We start from the raw sequence: 23,079 nt of genomic DNA on the forward strand, positions 1-23,079 counted from the left end.
TAAAATACATTTAAACCTTGTATGATTCGTCAATGTTTCCGTCCACACAGTGCTGTATCATTTCCTTCACCAGGAGTGGGTGGGGTTCATCACACACCTGAAACACAACCGGAAGAACAGTTAAACCAGTGGGGTCTTGCTTGCTCCGACATCCGGTAACACAGGAGTAAATGTATGCCACACGGGAGAATTTAATTAAATTTTTGTTATGCGCTACACGCCACTAGGCCTCAGAGCATAAAGAAGAGAATGGAGGGGACAGAATCAGAAGAAGAGGTTAGACCAATCACACAGGCAAGTTATCCAGAGATGGCAATACGGAAAATAAACACTCGATCTGTCCTCAACATCATTCGTCTTTCATAAGCGCTCCAAATACAATGCTGTAGGTGTAAGCAAATCCCCTCACGATTTTCACAGCTGACAAATATCTTTTTTACATTTCAAATCATAATCGTGAATCTAAGTTCAGAGTAGGCAGAATACAGAAAACTAAGAAGGTTGCGACAACTGATTTTATGAAGGTCAACAACCCGACAAACATCTCGATAAAGGTCAGAAATACAAGGTATGTATTTACTCAAAGCATCATCAAAATTGGTTGTCCAGTTTCAAAATGTTTGATCATAGAGATAGTGGCAAACCACGACATTGGGAAGAACGGGGAGAAAAAAAGTAGGCTTTAATACTGAACAGGTTAATAAAACAGTCCTAAAAGTGCTCAATGTAGGCGAAGAATGAGGGTTATGTAGTTGCTGTGAATTCCTCGAGTAAAAACAGATTGTTCTAGAAGACCATTGTGAAGCGATTTATGGAGACAGTTTAAAAGGTCTATGAAAACAGAACCACAGTGAAAGGGTCCCAGTACCTAGAAGCAGAGGAAGTAAAGGGATGTGGGAGTGGGGTACCGACACCATCGCTTCTGCAACAATTATTTGAATACTGTGCTGAGGCATTGTACAGGGCAATGCGGTGTAGTGGATCCTTAATGTCTAAAGGATGCAATAGGATGAAGGGAGTAGGTGGCACAGAAGAAATCCTGCCAAAGGTGGTGGAAAAAGGAACAGTATTAGCTGTAACAACGGTCTACTTTGCAGAGTACTGCAGTAGCGATTTTCGTCCTACAGATTTGATGGGTACCAGTCACTTCGCCCTTATTACTGGGAAATATTCCAAATTAGTACCTGGCAGGGGCATGGTCTGGTCTTGGCAGAATGGGGGCTTTACCACACAGTAAAGCCCCAGCACCAAGCCTCGTCAGAGCTGGAAGCCACCATCTTCGCTGTCAGATAAGAGCTCCCCCACGTTCCCCCATCTCCCCCTTCCACACATTTCACAACCGCCCATCCCTGCCCAACTTACCTTTCGCTTCCATGTCCCTCGCTGGTGCTGGGAACAGTAGTGGTCCCGATGTGCAACTTCCCGCCAAGGAAAGGGAGACAAGTTACTTACCCATGGTAACATTCTTTCGACTGGATGTTCCTCCAACACATTCCTCATCTTTGACATCTAATGTCCAGCTTCAGAATACTTTCGGCAGAGAGCGCTGTGCGTTGATGATGTCGAGTCGATGTCCCTCGAAGATCATTGGGGCCAGTTGGCCTCAGTTTTTCCTCCTTATGCATCAGAGATGCCCGAAAATACAGGCATGGCAGTACTCAACCTTGGTGGAGCGGAAGCTGTAATAGCATGGCAAATTCTACAGAGGGTAGGTTGGGAAGGCGATGACAAACGCGGACTCCCAAAGCAGTGTTTATAATAATTGGAGGGAGTAGAATTCTACATACTATACATTTTCCAGGGCAGAGCAAAGTACTGCCTTGCCAAAAGCAAGATCTTGAGAATGGGAAACATCCAGGGCCTGTTTTGTGAACGTGTGTATTGTTGACCACGTTGCAGTGTCACAAATATTCCAAATAGGAATTCCCCTTTGCACAGCTGTAGATGTGGCCATGCCCCTAGTGGAATGAGTTTGCAAGCCTTCAAGAGGGTCTTTCACTGCAAGCCTATAGCACTCAAATTGCCAAAATTATCCACCTAGATAAGGTCGGTTTGGTAACAGCCCAATCTAGTTTGTGTCCTGTATACCCTATGAATAACCGAATTTTGGATGTTCTTGAAATGTAAAAGTTTAATGCTCTTCTAGGACCTAACATATGAAGTCTTTCTTCCTCTTTTCCAGGGTGAGGTGGAGGATAGAAGGAAGGCAGGACAATGTTCTGTTCAAATGAAAATCTGAAATGATTTTCTCTAAAAAGGAAGGTTTGACCTTCAAGACAACCTTGTCCTTGGAGAAGCCTGTAAAGGGTGGTTTTACTGACAGTGCCTGCAACTCACTCACACTGCGTGCTGATGTGAGAGCAACCAATAAAATAGCTTTAAAGGTCAACAGCCTTAAAGGAAATTTGTGCAATGGTTCAAAAGATGCACACTAAGAATTTTCCAAACAAATTTAGGTCCCAAACCAGAACCTGGAAGGGAGATTGAGGATACACATTAGTGAGTCCTTTTAGAAATTGTGTCACTAGAGGGATTTTGAAATAAGAACACTCCTCTGACGAGAAAAATGGATAGCGCCGCCAAATAGCCTTTAATGTTACTAACCTGGAGCCCCAAATTGGCTAAGGATAGAAGGAAGGATACAACATCCAGTGTTTTGCGCAGGAAAGGATCTTTTCATTGCACCAGTTGAAAAACGTGTTGCAACGGCACAAAGAATTTGTTGCTGGTCTTCTAGCCGAAAGCAACACCCCCCTAATGTCATCTTGGAGGTCCCAATCCTTATATCTCAGCCTTTCAGAAACCCAAGCGTGAAGGTTGAGAATTTGACATCTGGATGGCGAACCAGACCCTCTTGTGAGAGAAGATCCTCTCTCTCTGGCGAAGACGTATCGAAGGACAGATGGACATTTCTAGAAGGACCGGGTACCAAGTTCTCCTGGCCCAATCCGGGGCAATTAGGTTCATGTGCTTCCTGAACTTTCTCAACCTCCTTATGTGAGGAATGACGGGGAATGGAGGAAACGTGTACAGGAGTGAACCTCCCAGTCCACCACAAACGCGTCTCCTAGAGCTCCTCTTGGGGGAAATTCCCTGGAGCAATACAGTTTGCACTTCCGGTTCACACCGGTCGCGAACAGATCCACTTGAGGGGTTCCCCAAAGGGTGAAGATTTCCTGAAGGACTTCCTGAGCTAGTTCCCACTTGTGGGACACAGAGCGTCCTCCGCTGTGTTCTCTCCGGCTAGATGAACATCCGATAAGAGATAGTCCTTCTTGAATTGCCCAGTACCAAAGCTGCATTGCCTCTCTGCACAGTGGTAGTCACCCCTACACCTTCTCTCTTGTTGAGGTAGTACGTGGCCACCGAGTTGCCCGGTCATTATCAGGACATTCTTCCCCCGTACAGAGGGCAGGAATGCCTTCAGAGCTAGTCTGATTGCCCTGAGCTCCAAAAGATTGATATGTAGTTTGGACTCCGATGGAGACCAACGACTGTCAAATCGTTGGCATGGGCTCCCCATCCTGTGAGTGAGGCGTCCGTTACTACTGTAATCTCCGGCCATGGTTGCCAAAAGGGTTCTCCATTCAGAATATTTTCCTTGGAGGCCCACCACAGAAGATCCTGTGAGCCCTTGGCTGGAATCTGAAGTCAGCCGATATCTTTCCTGAGAATAGGGACCATTGTGTTCTTAGAGCCCATTGAAGGGACCTCATTCTCAGGCGGACTTCTGGCACCAGATAAATGCAGGATGCAATGAGGCCGAGCAACCTCAAGAAATCGAAGGCCGGAAGATTCTGGCCATTCTGAAATTTGGATACCATCTGAAGAATGTCTTGAGCCCTCACCTTGGGAGGCGAGCTCTTTCCCATAGACGTTTAACACAGCCCCAATGTATTGGAGCTGTTGGAAAGGTGTTCTATGGGACTGCTTGCAATTGAGGGAGAAGCCCAATCTGTGAAGGGAGTAGCAGGTGACAGATGATCCAAGGCTTGTTCGGGAAATCGTGCCCTGATCAGCCAATTGTCCAGGTAGGGGTAGACGTGAATCCCCCTCTCCTTATATTAACTGCCACTACCGCCATCAGTTTGGCAAAAACCCTCGGGCAGATGTTAGCCTGAAAGGCAGGACTCTAAACTGATAGTGAGACCTGCCAACTACAAACCGCAGGTATTTTCTGTGCTCGAGATGGATTCACACATGAAAATAAGCATCCTGGAGTTCCTAAGGACACCAACCAATCCTGGAGTTAAAGGGCCTGGCGGATATGAGACAATGTGACCATCTTGAATGTGTCCTTCCTGAGGAACTTGTTCCAGTATCTCAAGTCCAAGATGGGTTTCAGTCCTTCGTCCTTTTGTGGGGATTAAAAAAAAAAGAATATGGGGGAGGACCATCCCTTGTTCCTCTCCGCTACAGGCACTTGTTCTATAGCACATTTCTCTAGCAGGGTTAAGACTTCCTCCCCAAGTAGTGGGTCCGGAACCATGAAAGAGCTGGTCCCCGGTGGATTGTTTTGAGGTCTTATTATAAAAGCAAAGACAGTAACCCCGGGCTACAGTTTCCAGAGCACAAGCATCAAAAGTAATGGCTCGCCATTCTTCTAAATACTGAGACAGTCTGCCATCCACGGGTGAACTGCGATTCAAGACCTCAAAGTGCCTAAAAAAGTATTTGTGATCTATTCTGCCAATTTATGTCTTTTTACTCCCATTAAAAGTAACCGAAATGCCATTTTTGCTCCTATTTCAGGGGAGCCTAATTTGTTCAGAAACTTATTGGTTTGCTATTGAAGTGTATTTGTGTATATTTTTTTTTTGTTGAAACTTTATTTACACAACATGTACAACAAAAACCCAAGACAATCAATGTACAACAAATAAAACATGGTAAACAATACAAGAAAAGCACAGCATTTTACACAGTTCAATGTACAGAGTGAGATGTACAATACCGCAAACCCCAATAAATCAAACAAATCTCTCAATCACCCCCCGACCCAGCAACCACAATGTTAGAATAGCTGCAAAAATCTAGCCCATATTTTTTCAAACAAAGCCAATTTACCAAGTCTCCTATACATCACCCTCTCCATATTTGCCAATTCATGCATCTCAGACAACCACGTCTCAACATTCAATGTCAAAGCATTCGTCCAGTTCCTTAAGATCATTCTTTTACCAGTCATTGTCCCTCTGAACAACCACTTCCGCTCACTCTGAGTGAGATCATCCAAAGACTCATCACTCCCCAATATGATCACACTAAAATCCAAGACCGGGAGACCAACAATCACTGTCACATATACGTCCAATCTCACCCCAGAACAGCCTTACCAGCCTACAATCCCATAGTAGATGTTCCAGTGTACCAATTTCACATGAACACCTCCAACATTCTGCACTCTCCGACATCCCTATTTTATGCATTCTCTCAGGCGTCCAATAAATGCGATTTAGAATTTTAATCTGTCGCAATCTTTCCGTGAGTCCCAACGAGCACAACTTCACGTTCATACACATGTTTTGCCACAAGCCCTCCGTGATATCCAATCCGATTCTCCTGCCCTCTCTTAAAGAATCATTCCCTTGAAAACACTGCACAAACAAACTTTATACAGGCGACTGGCCAGACCTCCACCCGATCCCACCAAATCCCTTGCAAAGAAATTCAACGCAATTTTCTTATCCAAATCCACCACACCAATTGCTCTTTTGAGCTTTACAAAGTCAGAAGCTCTAAAGTTTTCAATACCATATTGTTGCTGCAATTCCCTTGCGTTCATCCAACGACCATTTGTAAACAGGTCACCAACCCACCTCACCCCACCCAGAAACCAATCTGCCCAAAAAATCACCTTGCCATCTATCTTGATAGCAGGATTTAGCAACACCAGGCTCCCTCAAAGCATCCACATCCAAATAACGACAATCCCTTCCAGGCGCTCCTCAAGCCATCCATCAACAAATCGTGTCCATAACTCTTCCTGGAGACCGAGGTCAACACAGCTCTGGAAGTAAGAGGTCCATTGAAACTGGTTTCTGCCTCTACCCAAACATCCTGCAAATCCTCCACAAAGGGAACCAAAAATTCGGAAAAGAAGGCTAGGTGATATGCCATGAAATTTGGCACCCCAAGACCACCCCTATGCAATGGCAATTGTAACTTCCACAATTTCAATCTCGGGGGGCTTCCTATCCCACAAGAACTCCTGCAACAACCTGTCCAAATCTCTCCAAAACGTATTAGGGAACATCAAAGGAACCATGCTCAAAACATAATTAATCCTCGGGGCAGATACCATTTTTAAGGCGTTCACCTTACCCCACAAAGAAAGATTCAAAAGACTCCATCTCTCAAGATCTGTCCGCAAACCACTACACATGACCCGCGCATTTTCCTTAACCAGGTCACCAAATCCCCGGAGTTAGCCAAACCCCCAAAATACAGCAATCTATCTGGACACCACCTGAAGCCCAAATCCACCACAAACCTATCAACAGAATGTGTGAAAGGCATAATCTCCGATTTCATCCAGTTCATTTTGTATCCAGAACAAAGATTAAACTCCGCCATAACATCCATCAATGCCGGTATAGATTTCTTGAGATCACTAAGGACTAAAAGCATGTCATCCGCAAACAACCAAATCTTCTGCGTTATCCCCCAGCACGAGTGACCCACCAAATCTTCAGCCCTCCTGATAAACTCGGCCAGTGGTTCCAAAGCCAACACAAATAGAAGAGGCGACAGAGGGCATCCCTGCCTCGTACCCCTCTCCATTCTGATTCTCCCTGACCTCATACCATTGGTAACTACCTCTGCAGTCGGCTCATTATATAACAGCCTGATCCAGGAAACAAACTTAACACCAAAACCCATCTTCTCCAACACCGCATAGAGGAAGTCCCAATTCACCCTATTAAACGCCTTCTCCGCATCCAAAGATAACTGCACTATCCCCTTCCTGACCACTTGCTTTCAAGACAATATTTAAAATCTTCCTGATGTTACTGGAGGTCTTCCTACCCTTCACAAAACCAGATTGATCCACATGTATCACTGACGGAAGCAGACGCTCCAACCTGCAAGCCAACATTTTCGCCAGAATCTTATTATCAACATTAACAAGACTAATAGGCCTATAACTGGAAGGCAGAGTTTCATCCCTCCCTCCTTTCAAGAAGACCGATATCAAAGCATGACGAGTAGTCTCTGGAAGTAATCCTATGGTCAACGACTCCACATACACATCCAGCAACAATCGTAGAGCCGAATCCGGCAGGATCTTGTAAAACTCCGCCGGGAACCCATCCGGTCCTGGGGCCTTCCCAGCATTCAACTTACCAATCGCCGTCCTGACCTCATCCAATGAAAAATCCTCCTCCAGCAACATTGAAATCATCCACAGTAATCCTAGACAGGTCTACCTTTTCCAGAAATTCTGCACCTTTACCTGATATCCCAGATTCATTCTTATAAAGTTCCTCATAAAAGTCTTTGAAAATGTTGTTTATCACACCCGGATGATAGCTAATGCTGCCGTCATGAGTCCTAACCGAAGGAATAGACCGCTCCGCCTCCCGCTTCCTCAACCTATCAGCCAACCACCTGTTGCATTTTTCACCCTTCTCAAAGTAGGCGCATTTTAAATAGAAGCTACTTCGATCATTACGCTCATTGATGAGCGAATTCAATTCTCTTCTCACCCTTTTAACTTCACCCACCACCTCCCCACAAACAGGACCTACCATCACCCTCCTTGACAATTCGGTAAGTTTAATCTCCAACAATGCCTCCCTTTCAACGCTCTTTTTCCGTAACCCACTTGATACACCAATTAGATGGCCGCGAATCGTACATTTCAAAGCTTCCCAGACAACACTGGGACGCATCACGCCATCATGATTACTCTCCACAAAACTTTCCACTTCCTTCCTCAATGCCTCCAACACATTAACCTTTTGCAGCAATGAAACATTCATCCTCCAAAATGTATGACCATTTAGCGCATATCGCAGCCGTAACTGCAAAACCACATGCGCATGATCCATTAAGAGTATGCTACCTATTTCACTTGTTTCACAACACTCCGTCATCCGACCAGCAGTCAAAAACATATCTATTCTCGAATATACTGAATGTGCACCAGAGTAAAAACTATACTCCCTGGTCAAGGGATGTTCCAGTCTCCAACAGAGTGTTCATCTTCATAAATTGTAGAGAGTGATTTGAATAACTTCTGGGTTAAGGAGTAGAAACTTTTTCAGATTGAGTCAGTGTAGGCTTCGATGGCGAAGCCTTTATTGGCGCCAATTGAGGAGAGACGCTTGGCTTCGATGGAACAGCCAGCGTATGCGGCGTAGCTGTCTTCGAAGTTGTCGATGTCGAGATCCCGACTGGTGTCGACACTGGCGTGGACGATCTAGCAGCTGTCGAGGACACAGCTGGTGTCGACGGTTTTGATGGCGTTGAGGGTCTGAAGACCTTGATCTAGATTTTTCTTTGTGCTTTTCATTGTAAGGGGGCCTCAAGGGCTCTCTATGTTTGTCGGGCTGTTTTCCCCGAGTTCAAGGGTGCGTGGGATTTTGACCGAGACCGATCCTTACCAGCTTGCTTTGATGGCTCGGTAGGAGCAGGACCCTGTTTTTCAAACATTTCCTTTCGGAAAACTTCCCATTCTGCTGGGGTAGATTTTTTTGTGGGACATGCGACCCTTTCGGGTGAATCGCCAGAGGAAGACGTTGACGAAGGAGACCTCCAGTACTTCCTATTCAACTTTTTTTGCCAATGAGTGGTGTGAACTAGAGGTAGAGGCTTTGCCTTCTTCCTTAGAGGAGAGTCTCCTCTCGACTCGTCGGTCGAAGGCTTAGCAGGTCAGGGCTTAGGGGATTTGGGTAATCTTCCTACCCAGAGTTTGCCCTTTCGCTCCCTCAAGGCCTTTCCTGTCATGGATTGAAATTCTGAACAATTGGCCATGTCAATTGCCCGGTAAGGGACATCTTGGACTCACAGTCCCGGCAATTTTTTCCCAAACGTTTTTCGATGTTGAAGGTGTCAAGGATGAAGACATGTCGAAGGATTTTTCAAAGAATTTCTCGAAAACAAGTCATTAGATGAGGCGCACGGATTCTCGTTAGACGAAGCAAAAGCTGTCATGGAAAACCATAACTGAGGCCAACGGGCCCTACGTGTGCTATATATGATCTCTGATGAGACAGCCTCGACAGAGGTCTTCGAGGGACATCGACTCGACGGCATCGACGCACAGCACCCTCTGCCAAAAAAAAAATTCCGAAGCAGCTGAAGCTGAAAATTACATGTCAAAGATGAGGAATACGTTGGAGGACACAATCAATTCGAAGAGTCCCTTCTCCCCGATCCATGGCGGCCATCTTTTTGTACACGTCCTTTCTCAATGTAAAATAATTTTTTTTAAAAAATGTATTATCCGGTTCAACGTGCAGGATACTAATAGCAATATTACCCTTGCTGTGCCCGGTGATGCCCCAGGCGATTGGTAAAGCCCTCGCTTCACTCTGGCTTGTACCTGGCCCAGAGCATTACCTGGCCCGGTAATACCCACCCACAAGGGTAATCTTGCTTAAGCTAAACTATTAAAAAAAAAGAAATGCTGCCTCCTACTTCCAACCACACAGCTGCACAGATCTGTTTGCATCGGTTTTACCAGCAAAACAGTGTCATAGGAAGGATGAATTTAGATTTGCTTACCTGAAAAAAATCCCCTCTCAGAATAGCAATTACTTTGTTAACCTCTCTAAAAAATCATTTACAATCAACTTCATTTTAGCAAGTAAACAAATCCTACTTCAAAATGTTGCCCTGAACGCCTTTGTAGAAAGGGATGAGGTGGGGACGGACTTTACAGTGGTTAAGAATACTGAAGCAGTCATGAATACCATTAACAGACTGGAATAGTAAAGGCCACATCAACAAATTAGTCCCAATTAAGCTGGTTATGTTTTTTTTTAAATTTGTGATCAGTCCTCTGCTGGAACAGCTCCCACATTAGAATTTTGGAATGAGACTACAAGCTCTTATTTTGTTGAACCTTTGAAAAACAGGAACAGAAGGTTTGGGAGGAACACAGAGTCGAGGAGAATGTGTGCAGCAAAATGGATCCCACATACAAAAAGGGCATTACCAGCTTGGTGTGAAGTGAGAAATATTGATGCAAGTGTCGAAGTTTGATTTGAAAAGAAGCACTATTATCTTAACCAGAGCCCAAACGGACACCAGGAAAAAAGGGCAGCGATATGGTTGATGGCAGCATCTGATTACAGATGCTGCAGCATGGTGCCCGGCAGTGCCTTATGGGATGTCAATGGCATATGGAAGACATTTTTATAGGCTTAGGCTGGTGGAACTGGTAATTCAAATTTAATTTAAGACATTGTTAGCTCAAAATGATGTTGATGCCTTTTATAAAAGAGTTTTGAAAAGATCTAAAAGTACATTAAGAAGTCATGTGTTTTTGTAGCACCTTAACCAAAAAGTGATGAGTGGGACATGGGCAGAGTGTGGCAGTGGAGTAAGATGAGGGCGAGAACACAGGAACAATCTACTAAGTAGAAGGAAAATGAGGAGCAGGCATGACTAGTGGACGAATGTTGTGGTCAAACATATCTACTCACCACAGAGGTTAGTAAGGAGACCAAGATGGTCACTCCCTACCCTCTCTCTTCTGCCATGTATGCTCATCCTCTACCCATAAAAGGACTCACTTATTTCTAGCAATGTTTACGCTATAAAATACAATGAAGTGTGGTTTGCTCTGGTTATAAGGTTTGAGACCTGGGTAAATGTTAGTTTGGTGACGTACCGTCAATGAAAGCCTGATGCTGGCGTTCGCAGACATGGGTTTGTGGAAATGTATTGAAGAAAATCACGTTGAATATCAAGGATTTTGGAGAAAGTGTCAGTCTTCACATATCTGAAAGCAGCTTCATTTCTCAACTGTACCAGCCATTTTCACAGCTGTTCAGTTTAACTACCATCTGTAACCACCTGGAAGTGCTTGCAGCAAACTGACTAGTTGGTGGTATTGTCTACAAACGATATGGGATTAGAGAGAAGCAGCACCGTGAACCGAATGTCAAACTGTGCAAAATTAGATAGCGGGTAATTGAAAAACGCTGCTTTATCAGTGTATGAAAAGCTGGAAACTACGATGTTGCCTATGGAAGCAACAACGGAAGTGTTTTCAACAATACTTTGTACTGCAACAATTAGACATGTGTGAAAACTGTTGCAGAAGGAAATGTTTGATGGCTCACAATGTGACAGCACACCCACATACCTTGAAGACATTCGTACTGTTGACAAAGCCAAATCCAGACTGGGTGGACTGTAAATTATTTAATGCCTGTGGGTAAAAAAAAAGTATGGTTTACAATTACTGCATACGTAATACAATTTGAATATTAACTAGGACGTATGAAAAGAACAAGCGTACCAGATGGTGAAAGGTCAACCGTGAGTGAACTGCATAATCCACTAAGGAAATTTGCCTTTAAAAAGTTTAAACTGTGCCGTTGAATATTTGCATAAAGATAGAGTACATTGGCAGGTTAATTCACCATGCTTAAAATCTAAGACTCTGCATGAATTCTAGAAGCGACAAAAACTCTCCAATTTCAGAAGTCTTTTTGAGATGTATTTGTATTGATCCTTCTAGGACAACAACCTTCCACTGCCCATTCCTTGCAGGTTTCCTACCTCACTTGCTAGTTCTCCACCTAGCAACCCGCAACTCCCTCCCACATCCACTGCTTGCAGATCCTCCATCCTACACCTGAAATAGTTAAAAAGAAAACGAAGACCTATAATATCGAAAACACAGCTTCTAGACACAGGAATCCAAGAGGACTGAGAAAATGAACAAATGTTTCCTTCAGGAGACTCAAGATGCACTATTGCGGTGGCGGGGCAGATTTTGGCCAGATCCCTTTGGGAAACGCAATGGAGTGAGTGGAGTGACTCAGCCCTTGTAAGGGTGGCTTGCGAGGCGGTGGGGGGGGGGGAATGGTGAAGATTTCTGCTAAGAACATATGCAATGATGTACGTTATTGAACAATTTCAAAGAATGTGGTTTTGAAAACAATCGGTTATTTATGGAGACCGTTTTGAATGGGTACCCATTCATGAATTTCGATAAAGATCTCTCAGGAGCTCAGAAGCAGTATTCCCATTGGTGCATAAGTACTGGGCCATCAGAAATAAGAGGCATCAATATTTTTCCATGAGAGATCATGCCCACCAGAATTACTCTGAATAGGACCCATCAGAATCACTGTACCAGTAGAATGTGCAGTTACGATCACGGTCAAGTCACATCGCAATAAATACATTTTCCAATGGTTACAAGACTTAATTATTTCTATTGAAGATGAAAATAAATCTAAAATAGATCAAAAGTTAAGTATTGGGTATCATGTACACAAATGTTCTATAACAGAGCTGGATAATGTGATCTGCCACAGGCATGGATTCTCTCCTTGGCACATGGGTCCCACCCTCCCAGACAATTACATTTCCACCATTAACAAAAAACGATAATTATCATTTCATGGTGGTGCTACAATCAAAGGTGTGTCGGGGCTGCAAAAGGCTCAGTTTTAAAAAATATATATGTTACATTTTTTTTAAAAAAACAAACCACACAGTGTACGTTATATTACAGTACCTATTCCAATATCCCACCTAAAACTAACCCACTCCCCACAACTCTGCCTGTGCATAGTATCACTAGGATGTATTGTTCACATTACACTGCATTTACTTCTTCTAATGTGGCCTGTGTGGCGTCTTCCCTTCCTCTCGTGTAAATAAAGCCACAGTTCGAGCAATCCACCATTGGATGTGGAACAAGTTACTTACCTGTAACTGTTGTTCCCCAGCATGGGTCTGGCATGGATTCACATGCTCATGAATATTCCCCGTCGTCAGGCTGGGAATCCTTGGTAAAGAAAAATCAGTATCAGTTTCGTTTCTGATCTGTCTTTCGTAGTAGTAACCAATCACTGATCTCTGCGTCATACTGACCACAGCCAATGACTGCCATCTCCCTAAGCCCCGCCTCTGGCAGCCATCTTCAGATTCGGTAGCACGTGAAGTGGCAGTATGACCAAGTGCCGCAGAGGGGTAGGCGGGAGGGTTCGCATGTGAATCCATGCCAGAGAACAACAGTTACAGGTAAGTAACTTGTTCCTTCTCCAGCATGGGGTCTGGCATGGATTCACATGCTCATGAATATAAGAATACATAGCACACACATGCACAACCACGGGAGGTGGCAAAAGGCTCAACATTAAGCAATACAAAAAACTCAACATTAAGCATCTCTTACCTCCTCACCAGGCTCACCTTAAGCGAACAGGTTGCACAGCACTGCTTGGCCGACCCTGGACTCCTCCCTGGAATCCCGATCGACGCAGTAGAATCTCGTGAAGGTGTGCGTCGACCTCCACGTAGCAACCCTGCAGATGTCCAGCAGGGGCACACCAGATAGGAACGCCGTAGTAGCAGCGATCGCTCTAGTCGAATGGGCTCTCGGACGGCCTGGCAGCGGTCGGTTAGCCAACCGTTGGCAGTGCATGATGCAGCCGGAGAGCCATCTGGAAATAGAAGACTTTGAGAGAGCCTTCCCTTGATTCACAGGTCCAAAGTTCAAGAATAGCTGTGATGTGTTCCGAAAACTCTTTGTGCGGTCCACGTAGAACTTCAGCGCTCTAGCCACATCCAGCGAGTGCAAAGTCCTCTCGGCCGGCGACGAAGGTGACGGGAAGAAAACAGGTAACACCAGGGGGTCGTTAAGATGGAAGTCCGACGGCACCTTGGGCATAAAGGAGGGGTGCGTCCTAAGCACCACCCTCGAGGCATGGAAAGTCAAGTACGGTGCTTTGCAGGATAGGGCCTGGATCTCGCCCACTCGTCGTGCGGAGGTAATGGCCACCAGGAATGCAGTCTTCCATGACACAAACTTCATCGGTGCGGAGTGCATCGGCTCGAATGGGGGTCCCATGAGCCTGGTCAGCACCACATTAAGTTCCCATGCCGGGGCCTTCACCGGCGGGAACGACCGGAACAGTCCTTTCATAAACTCTTTTACCAGTCGATGGGACCACAGGGACGTCCGTCCTGTGGTTCTGGTATATCTGGAGATCGCCGCCAGATGAATCTTAATGGAGGCATGGGCTAGCCCAGCCTTTGCCAGCGATAGCAGGTACGGCAGCACTTGAGGGGCCGTAATTCGTAGATGGTTGATCTTCTGTGCTTGGCACCAGATAGAGAACCTCTTCCACTTGTGACCGTAGCATTTGAGAGTCGAGGACGCCCTGGCCTTTGCAAGAACCTCTCTGCAGTCGGCCGGTATAACGTACCCTCCAAACTCTAGCGCTGCAGGAGCCAAGCCTGCAGGTTCAGCGACGCCGGGTCGTGGTGGAAGATGGCGCCTCCTTCTCTGGAGAGAAGATCCGCGTCTGCCGACAGCTTGATGGGAGGGGACGTTGACAAGTCCAGAAGGTCCGGGAACCAGATCTGCCTCGGCCACGCCGGTGCGACGAGGATCATCCTGCACCGGGACCTCTTGAGCTGGTTGATGAGTCGAAGCAGCAACGGCAACGGAGGGAACGCATACAGGTATAGGCCGTCCCAGGGGAACGAGAACGCATCGCCCATGCTTCTTGGCTGGGAAAACCTGCTGGCGAACCTCTGGCACTTCGAGTTCGTCGCTGTTGCGAACAGGTCGATTTGGGGTTTGCCGCATCGTCGGAAGAGTTGATCCACCTGATCCTGGCGCAGCTCCCACTCGTGACACGCGCGCAGCTCCCTGCTGAGCGAGTTGGCGATGGTGTTTCTTTCTCCTGCCAGGTGTAAGGGAACCAGGAACATCCCCTGGGCGACCGCCCAGTGCCACAGATCCTGTGCCTCCTTGGATAGGGCTGGGGATCTGGTGCCTCCCTGCTTCCGTTTGTAAAACATTGTCGTGGTGTTGTCCGTGAAGATCCGCACCACCTTGCCCTTGAGCAACGGGAGGAACGATTTGAGAGCCCAGAACACGGCTCGGAGTTCCAGGATGTTGATGTGCAGGAGCTTCTCCTCCGGGAGCCAGAGGCCTCTTGCGTGGAGATCTCCGGTGTGGGCGCCCCAACCTTCCAGGGAGGCGTCCGTCGTTACCGTCTCCTGGTACGCCGGCGTCTGAAAGTCCTTGCCCGCCGTGAGGTGCGCTCGAACGGCCCACCACTGAATCGCCCGCCGGAACACCTCGTTGAGGGGGACACTGTCTTCGAAGGTTCCCGTCGCCTGCATCCAACGGGCGTCGAGAAATTCTTGAAGAGGGCGCATCCGTAGTCTGCAGAGGCGCACCAGGTAGATGCAAGAGGACATCATCCCCAGGAGGGACTTGATGGACCTCACCCTGGCCACGTCCGTGGCTAGCAGGCGCTGCACTTTGCCCAGAATAGTCTTCGTCCGTTCTTCCGACGGTGCCGCCAGGCGCCTCACTGTATCGAGCTTCGCTCCCAGAAACAGGGCCACCTGCGATGGCACCAGGTGGGACTTTGGGTAATTTATGGCGAATCCCAGGTCTGTGAGTAGCTGGACGGTCCTCGCAGTGTGTTCGACGGCGAGTTGCCTCGTCCTTGAGCGGATGAGCCAGTCGTCCAGGTAGGGGTAGATGTGAATCCCTGCAGGCGCAGCCACGCCGCCACAGGTGCTAGGCACTTGGTAAAGACCCTGGGGGCCGACTTCAATCCAAACGGCAGTGCTCTGAATTGGTAATGGCGTCCCTGGACGACGAACCTGAGGAACTTTTCGGTGACTTTTGAGGATGGGAACGTGGAAGTATGCATCCTCCAGGTCCAACGACGATAGAAAGTCGCCTTCCTCCAGCTGTCCCAGCACGTGCTGGAGGGTGACCATCCTGAACTTTTGTGACCTGATGTATTTGTTCAAACGACGAAGGTCCAGGATGGGCCGCCAGCCGCCCGTCTTCTTCCTGACGAGGAAGTACCTTGAGTACACCCCGGAGCCTCTTCGGGACGAGCTCGATGGCGCCTTTCCTGAGCATCGCCCGTACTTTCAACAGCAGTTGCGGGACGTGATTTTCCTTCCTGGCCACAGGTGGAACGTGAGGGCACTTCTTCAGGAATTCGATAGAGTGTCCTCTTGCCAGGGTATCCAGCACCCAACGGTCGGTGGAGATGGACTTCCACACGCCGACAAAATTAGTCAGCCGCCCTCCCACCGGGGTGCTTCGCTGGGGGCCCGAGGCCACGGCCGGTTCAGTCCTGCTTGGAGGTGGTGGCCTTGCCGCCCTGGCCACCTTGCCGACGGCGGCGAGGCGCTCCCCGCGACCGCTGTAGGCCCCCTGAGACGAGGAGCGTGCCGCCTGGCGGTAGGACGCGCCACCGCTGGATCCCTTGGAGGCCCCCTGTCTGCCTCCGGAGCTCCGAAAGGGCCGTCGTTGCTGAAGGGCTCCTACGGCGCGGGCCGTCTCTGTGTCAGTCTTTATGGCTTGGAGGGATTCGTCCACCGCCTTCCCGAACAAGTTGCTGCTGTCGAACGGCATGTCCAACACCCTGGTCTGGACGTCCTGACGGAAGTCGGTCGCCCGGAGCCAACCCCGTCGTCGTAGGCAAACTATGTTGCCCAGCTGGCGGAACCCAGTATCGGCAATATCGGTTGCCACCGTTATGGCGTGGTCCGACGCCACCTCGCCTTCCTGAAGTATTTCCAGGGCCTCAGACCTCTTGTCGTCCGGTAGGAAGTCCAATATGGGAGCCAGCTTAAACCAGAGCTCCCTGTCGTAACGGGCCACGATCGCCAGGGCGTTGGCCGCTTTGATCGTCGTCGCCGCCGATGAAATGACCCGTCGCCCCATCGCGTCCAACTTCCTACCCTCGCCGTCCGGAGGGGAAATTAGACGTTGAGGCTCCTGACCCCGCCGCTTTCTTCTTCGCCGCCGCCGAGACGACCGAGTCTGGCGTTGGCTGGGCCCTGAGGCACAGGGGAGCGGTCTCGGGGACCCGGTATTTCTTCTTGTACCGGTCCCGTTTGGCTGGTGCCGTGGAGGGGTTCTTGAGTACCGACAGGCCCTCCTCCCAGATGTCATCGATTAGAGGCACTGCGATGACAGTCTTCCTCTTGGCCTCCCGGCGCTGATAGAGGAAACCTTCCTTTTTCTGCTCCTCCGGGCAGAGCTGGAACAATTCGGACGCCCCGGCGATCATGGCGTGGAATGAGCCAATCTCGTCGGGCGGAGAGGCCCGTGCGACAGGAGATCCGTTCCGTCGTCGTCGCCCTCAGAACCCGTCGTCGAGCCCACCGCACCGTCATCTCCCGACTCGTGGGAGGATGAGGAGGGAACTGTAGGCCTTACGGGGGCGAGTGGAGGAGAGGGTTGGGTCCTCCGTCGTTTGTTCTGAGGACTTCCCAACGGGCCAGGTTGCGGGTCCTCCGGCCTGGGCCGTGGTAATCTCGTCCTTATCTCAGAGAATAAGGACTGGATCGCAGACAAAATGGCCGCCGAGCTATCCTGAGGCCTAGGTTCCGGCTGCGCCGGAAGGGAAGGCTGCTCTTCCTCGCCATCTTCCTCGGTTATCTCCCGAGGATCTTCCTTACGGGATCGAACCTTCTCGAATTGGACTTCGAGATTCCTCACGGCCTCGGTCAGTTCCTCCTCCGAGGCGGACTCCGAGCTCGAGGAGGCTACCGTGCTCCCCCTCGCTTTCTCCATCACGGTGGCCATAACGATGGGCTGAAAAGAGGATTCCCTCCTTGGCGGCAGGGAAACTCTAGTCCCAGAGGCAGTTTCCGCTGGCGGGGTCTCTGCCGGCTTGGCCAGAGTCGCCGCGATCGCTTCGATAGAGGCCTTTGCCTGCTGGGTAGGGGCTTTCACCACCTTAGGTGCGTCCCGGGCGTTCTCCTTAGGGGGAGGGGCGACGCCTCGCTCCCCCTCTCCCGAGATCGGACGGGGCTTCTCCCGAAGCTTACCCGGGGTCTCCGACTTACTCTTCCCCGAACCGCTGGCTCGTGGTTGACTGTGCCAGGGAAGGTGCGCCCTGCCTGGCGACCGAAGAGCCCGACCTTTCGGCGCTCCCGGAGCCAGCGGACTTGCGGCGCTTGGCCTGGTGTTGGGCCCCCTTCGCCGGGGCGCCCGCACAGGACTTAGAAGCCCGCTCGGACCCTTTCTTCTTTTTCTCACCCGTTGAACCCTTCTCCAACCAGCTGGCGAGACGGGATCGACGGTCCCTCATGGTCCGCTCCGACAAGTTCTTGCAGAACTGGCAGTCCTTCTCTACATGAGTCTTGTCCCCATGAAGACAGTAGAGGCATCGCGAATGCTCGTCCTCCTTAAACACATTCTGCAGCCCGCATCCAGGGCAGCTGCGAAACAGCTTGGGTCCGGGTGACAAACTCGCGTCCTTGGCCATCTCGAAGTAGGCCGCAAATCTTCTGGAATCCTCCAAAAGGTTGATTCGACGAAATCTTCACCCTTGAGGGGCGTAGGAAAATCCTGCAACGGGTACCCGTTAACGGGAGTAGAAACGGTGGAGCTTGAGGCTCGATTAACCGAAAAATGTGAAAATTCACCTGAAAAAGCGCGAAAACGCAGCAAAAGCTCGAGAGCTAAGCACGAGGACCCCCAACACTTGAACGTGCGGTAAAAATCTGAAGATGGCTGCCAGAGGCGGGGCTTAGGGAGATGGCAGTCATTGGCTGTGGTCAGTATGACGCAGAGATCAGTGATTGGTTACTACTACGAAAGACAGATCAGAAACGAAACTGATACTGATTTTTCTTTACCGAGGATTCCCAGCCTGACGACGGGGAATATTCATGAGCATGTGAATCCATGCCAGACCCCATGCTGGAGAACCATATCTACCTTTTGTTCCCTCAATGCCTTTTCCCCACACTCCAGTTTCTGCGGTTACCCATTTTTCCAAATCTCCCCACCTTCTGGGGACACTTGGTCCTTTTGTGTCTTCCCACCTCATGGCTATGCTACGTTTGGCCAGTATATACATCAAATCTTTGATCTTGTATCGGCACAACATGCAAGCCTCTGGGCGGTTTGGATATCAAGGTCGATTCCTCCTTTTCCCGCTACCCCTCTCCAAAACACCTGAACAGTTGGGCATCTCCAAAACATATGTATAAGACCCACCCCCTTTCTAGCCTACATCGAGGACATTGTTTGTTTGCTCCCTTGAATTTAGCTATAGCAGCGGGCATGAGGTATGCTCTCTGCGTAACGTTAAGCTGTATTAGTTGCAATCTGGCATTTCTAGAAACCACCTTGTGATATGTTAGGTCTTTCCAGGCCGTGTCTTCAAACTTTTTGCCCAATTCCCTTTCCCAACTCTCCCTGCACGTCATTTCTGCTCTCAAGCTACGTTCTATCAATAACTCATATCCTTGAAATGGCGTGTGTCCCCACCGCTACCATAATCAATGCTCCATTTCTTCGCTTCCTATGGTCTCCTCAGTACTGTCAACACCCTTATTACTGTATTGTGTAGTAGAAACTGACGCCATTTATACCCGTGACTTCCTGCAGCTCTGTAAACGTCATCAACCCTTTTTCATTCCTTAGGTCTCCCACCGTAGCTATGCCACATAATTCCCATTGTGACCGGACCACTGCCCTACTGCCTGGCATATCTTCCATTATAGCCCCTATGAGGTTCTGTGGAGAGAGTGGGTCTTCTAATCCCATGACTTTCCAAGACCTTTTCCAGATCTGGATGCCCAGTTCTACCAGGTAGGGGTTCCTTTTTTGTTCTATAGCGGGATTCCAAATGAAAACTCTGCGGTATCTCTTACTGGCCGGCTGCACCAGTACTGTTTCTGCCGTGGGATCATCCGCCATCTATTTTACTACATATTGTAGCTGGCATGCCAGAATGTAAATCTAGAAGTTTGGCATTTTCAGGCCTCCGTGTTCGTATGGTCTTTGCAATACACTCAGCGAAACTGTCTTTACTCTCGCCAAAGAAGCCTCTACATAACTTCTCCAAGTCTCAAAAAAAAACTGCCTTGGGATATTATATGGAACATTGCCGAAGCAATGCATGAGTCTCGGCAGCACCACCATTTTTAGCAGAGCCGCTCTTGCCATCACAGACAAAGGTAACTTGCACCAAAACTCCATCGACTTCGCAACCCATTTTTTGCTTGTATCGTGTTAAACTTGTTTTCTCGTTTGGGTTTGTGATATACATGAATCCCAAGTACCTAAAGGAGATCTTGCTCCATGGTAGGGGGGGAGGGGGGGGGGAGGACCGGCATGTCCACCTCTGCCACATTCGCTGTCTTGGCCAGCTGGAACAAGCACGATTTGCTCTTGTTTATTCGGATCCCCGTCAACTTATCAAAATTGTCCAACACTTCCAGGACATACGGCAAATTTATCTCTGGGTTACACAAGTACAGTAACATATCGTCAACATACATGGACACTATATGCTTCACCCGTCCACATCAATACCACCATCACTATATTCCTGCCTCAAGCAAGCAGCTACGGGTTCCACTGCTATAATATACAGCATAGGGGACAGGGGCAGCCTTGTCTCGTACTTCTATACAATTGCTATTTTTCTGAGTATGTGCTCCCCGTCTTAACCCTGGCCATTGGTTTGGTATATATGATCTGTACCCACTTCATTTACTGCGGTCCTATCCCCATCTTTACTATTGTGGCATACAGCCAATTCCAGTGTACGGAATCTAATGCCCTAGTCGCATCCAATGATGCAACGGCACAGAGTGCTGCTGTATTTTTTGTGCTATAGGTCACATGGTGCAGCCTTCTTATGTTTTCCGCAGTATTCCTCCCTGGTGCATACACAGTCTGATCTGGATTGATTAGCGTCATCACTCTATGGAGTCTATTAGCCAAGATTGCTGTCCTAGTTCACCAGTGACAGTGGTCTGTATGATCCACAGTCAGTATCTGCCTTATTCGGTTTCAGTAACAGGATTATCAGAGCCTCCCTCATGCTGTCTGGGAGGATGTTCACTTCAAACGCCTCGTTATATACCTTGGCAAGAGGTGGCGACCGTGTGTCTGCGCAGGCATTATAAAATTCCCCTGTCCGACCATCTGTACCTGGGGCTTTCCCAGTGGGCAGCGCTCTGATCGTAGCTACCACCTCCTCTGGGGTTATGGGTGCCTCTAAAGAGCCGGACTGCTGTGCATCCAAACACGGTAGGATGAGATCTAGGGCATCTTGCATCCCTCTTCTATCTGGGGATCCGCATATAGCGCTTTATAGTATTCCGAAAAGACTTCATTTATGCCAGCTTGCGTAGTTATTTCCTTCTGTGGGATCCATTTTGCTGCACCCATAAGTTCTCCTCGGCTCCATATTCCACCCAAACCTTCTATACATGTTTTTCAAAGGTTCACGAAAATAAGAGCTTGTAGTCTAATTCCAAATTTTGCTTATAATGCCAAGCCAGCATTCTACCGGGTATATCACCATGTGCGTGACTCCTTTCTGGGTATCTAGCGTGGTTACATTTCCCCAACCTGTCCCATTGGGTTACCAGTCATTTGGTCGAGAAAAAAAAAAAAAGGTCGACAGGACAAATGGTCGACACCATTTGGTCGAAAGACAAAAGGTCGAATGTATTTTTTTTATATTTTCACTTTTTTTTGGGGGGGGTGGGGGGTCCTCCCCCCCCCCCCCAAACCCCTTTTTTTCCCTAAACGAAAACATATATATATATATATATATATATAGGATACATTACTCACCGTATTCGTATTTCTGATGCTTGTATCTGCTTAGATTCACATGCTGGGCATAGGCCGACATCTAGTGGAAGCTGCGGAGTATTACAGTTTGTTTTTCGAAACTCGAAAATGGGCGTCGACACAGGCGTGCCAGTAATACTATCCCTAGTGTGACGTCCACTGTACCCAAGATCCCTCACGCGTCTGGGATCCTCAGATTGTATTTTTTCTGACATGAGGAAGCATGAGGAGTAGCGTGAGTACAGATAATCCAAGCAGATAGACAGAAAGGTAAGACTACAAGCAATCATGCGCCTTCTCTCGGAGGGGAGGAAGGGTGGGTCGCATGTGAATCTAAGCAGATACAAGCATCAGAAATACGATTACGGTGAGTAATGTATCCCTTCTGAGGCTTGTGGAATCTGCTTAGATCACATGCTGTGCATAGATTAGCGAGCAGTACCCGAAGAAGGAGGTGGGATGTGAGAAGGGTCATGAGCAAACAGGTGTTTTAGAACCGCTTGTCCCACTTGTGTATCTGTCTTGGAATGAGTGTCAATGCAGTAATGCTGAGTAAAAGTGTGAATAGAGCTCCAAGTAGCTGCTTTGCAAATGGTGTCGAGGGGAACATTTGCAATGAAAGCCAGAGTGGCACCAATGCCTCTAGTAGAATGGGCCCTTGGCGTAAAAGGCAGAGTTTTTCCAGAAAGAGAGTAACACAGCTGTATACAGTTGATAATCCACTTCGAGATCGCGCCTTTAGAGACGCGATCCCCCTCTCTGCCTGTAGCTACGGAGACAAACAGTTGATCTGTTTTTCTTAGCGGTCTGGTTTTATTTACATAGAGGACCGCCCTACGCACATCAAGGGTGTGTAGTTTCACCTCAGCCGAGCTTTGCGGGTTCTGGAAGAAAGCCGGAAGCTCGATGGACTGGTTTACATGGAATTTAGATATAAATTTAGGTGAGAACCTAGGGTGTGTGCGTAAAACCAGTTTGTCTTTGTGGATAATAAAGAAAGGATCCTGCACTGACAGAGCCTGAATTTCACTGACCCTTCTTATGGAGGTAATGGCTACTAAGAAGGCCGTTTTATAAGTCAGGTGTTTGAGACTACTTTTATGCATGGGTTCGAAAGGGGGGCCCATGAGCTTAGCTAGCACCACATTGAGGTCCCATCCTGGCGGTGGGTTCGAAATAGGAGGGTGAAGTCTCTTTACTCCTTCCATGAAGGCTTTAACTACTGGTACTTTCCACCACAATACTTTGTTATGGGATGTGGTGTAAGCCGAGAGGGCTGCCAGGTGTAC

General features: G+C 48.3%; 1 protein-coding gene across 1 annotated transcript in view; it reads right to left on the minus strand.

The window, feature by feature from the left end:
• RFC2 (replication factor C subunit 2) overlaps positions 1-23,079 on the minus strand; it is a 183,827-nt gene that overhangs the window by 9,521 nt on the left and 151,227 nt on the right. Inside the window, exons 8-9 of the mRNA XM_069614736.1 lie at positions 11,321-11,386; positions 17-97 (exon numbers count right to left, since the gene is read on the minus strand). Coding sequence (XP_069470837.1) covers positions 17-97; positions 11,321-11,386 — 147 coding nt within the window. The remainder of the gene's footprint in view (positions 1-16; positions 98-11,320; positions 11,387-23,079) is intronic.

Source organism: Ambystoma mexicanum, chromosome 9 (assembly GCF_040938575.1).
Source record: "Ambystoma mexicanum isolate Mex_15411 chromosome 9, UKY_AmexF1_1, whole genome shotgun sequence".
NCBI lineage: Eukaryota > Metazoa > Chordata > Amphibia > Caudata > Ambystomatidae > Ambystoma > Ambystoma mexicanum.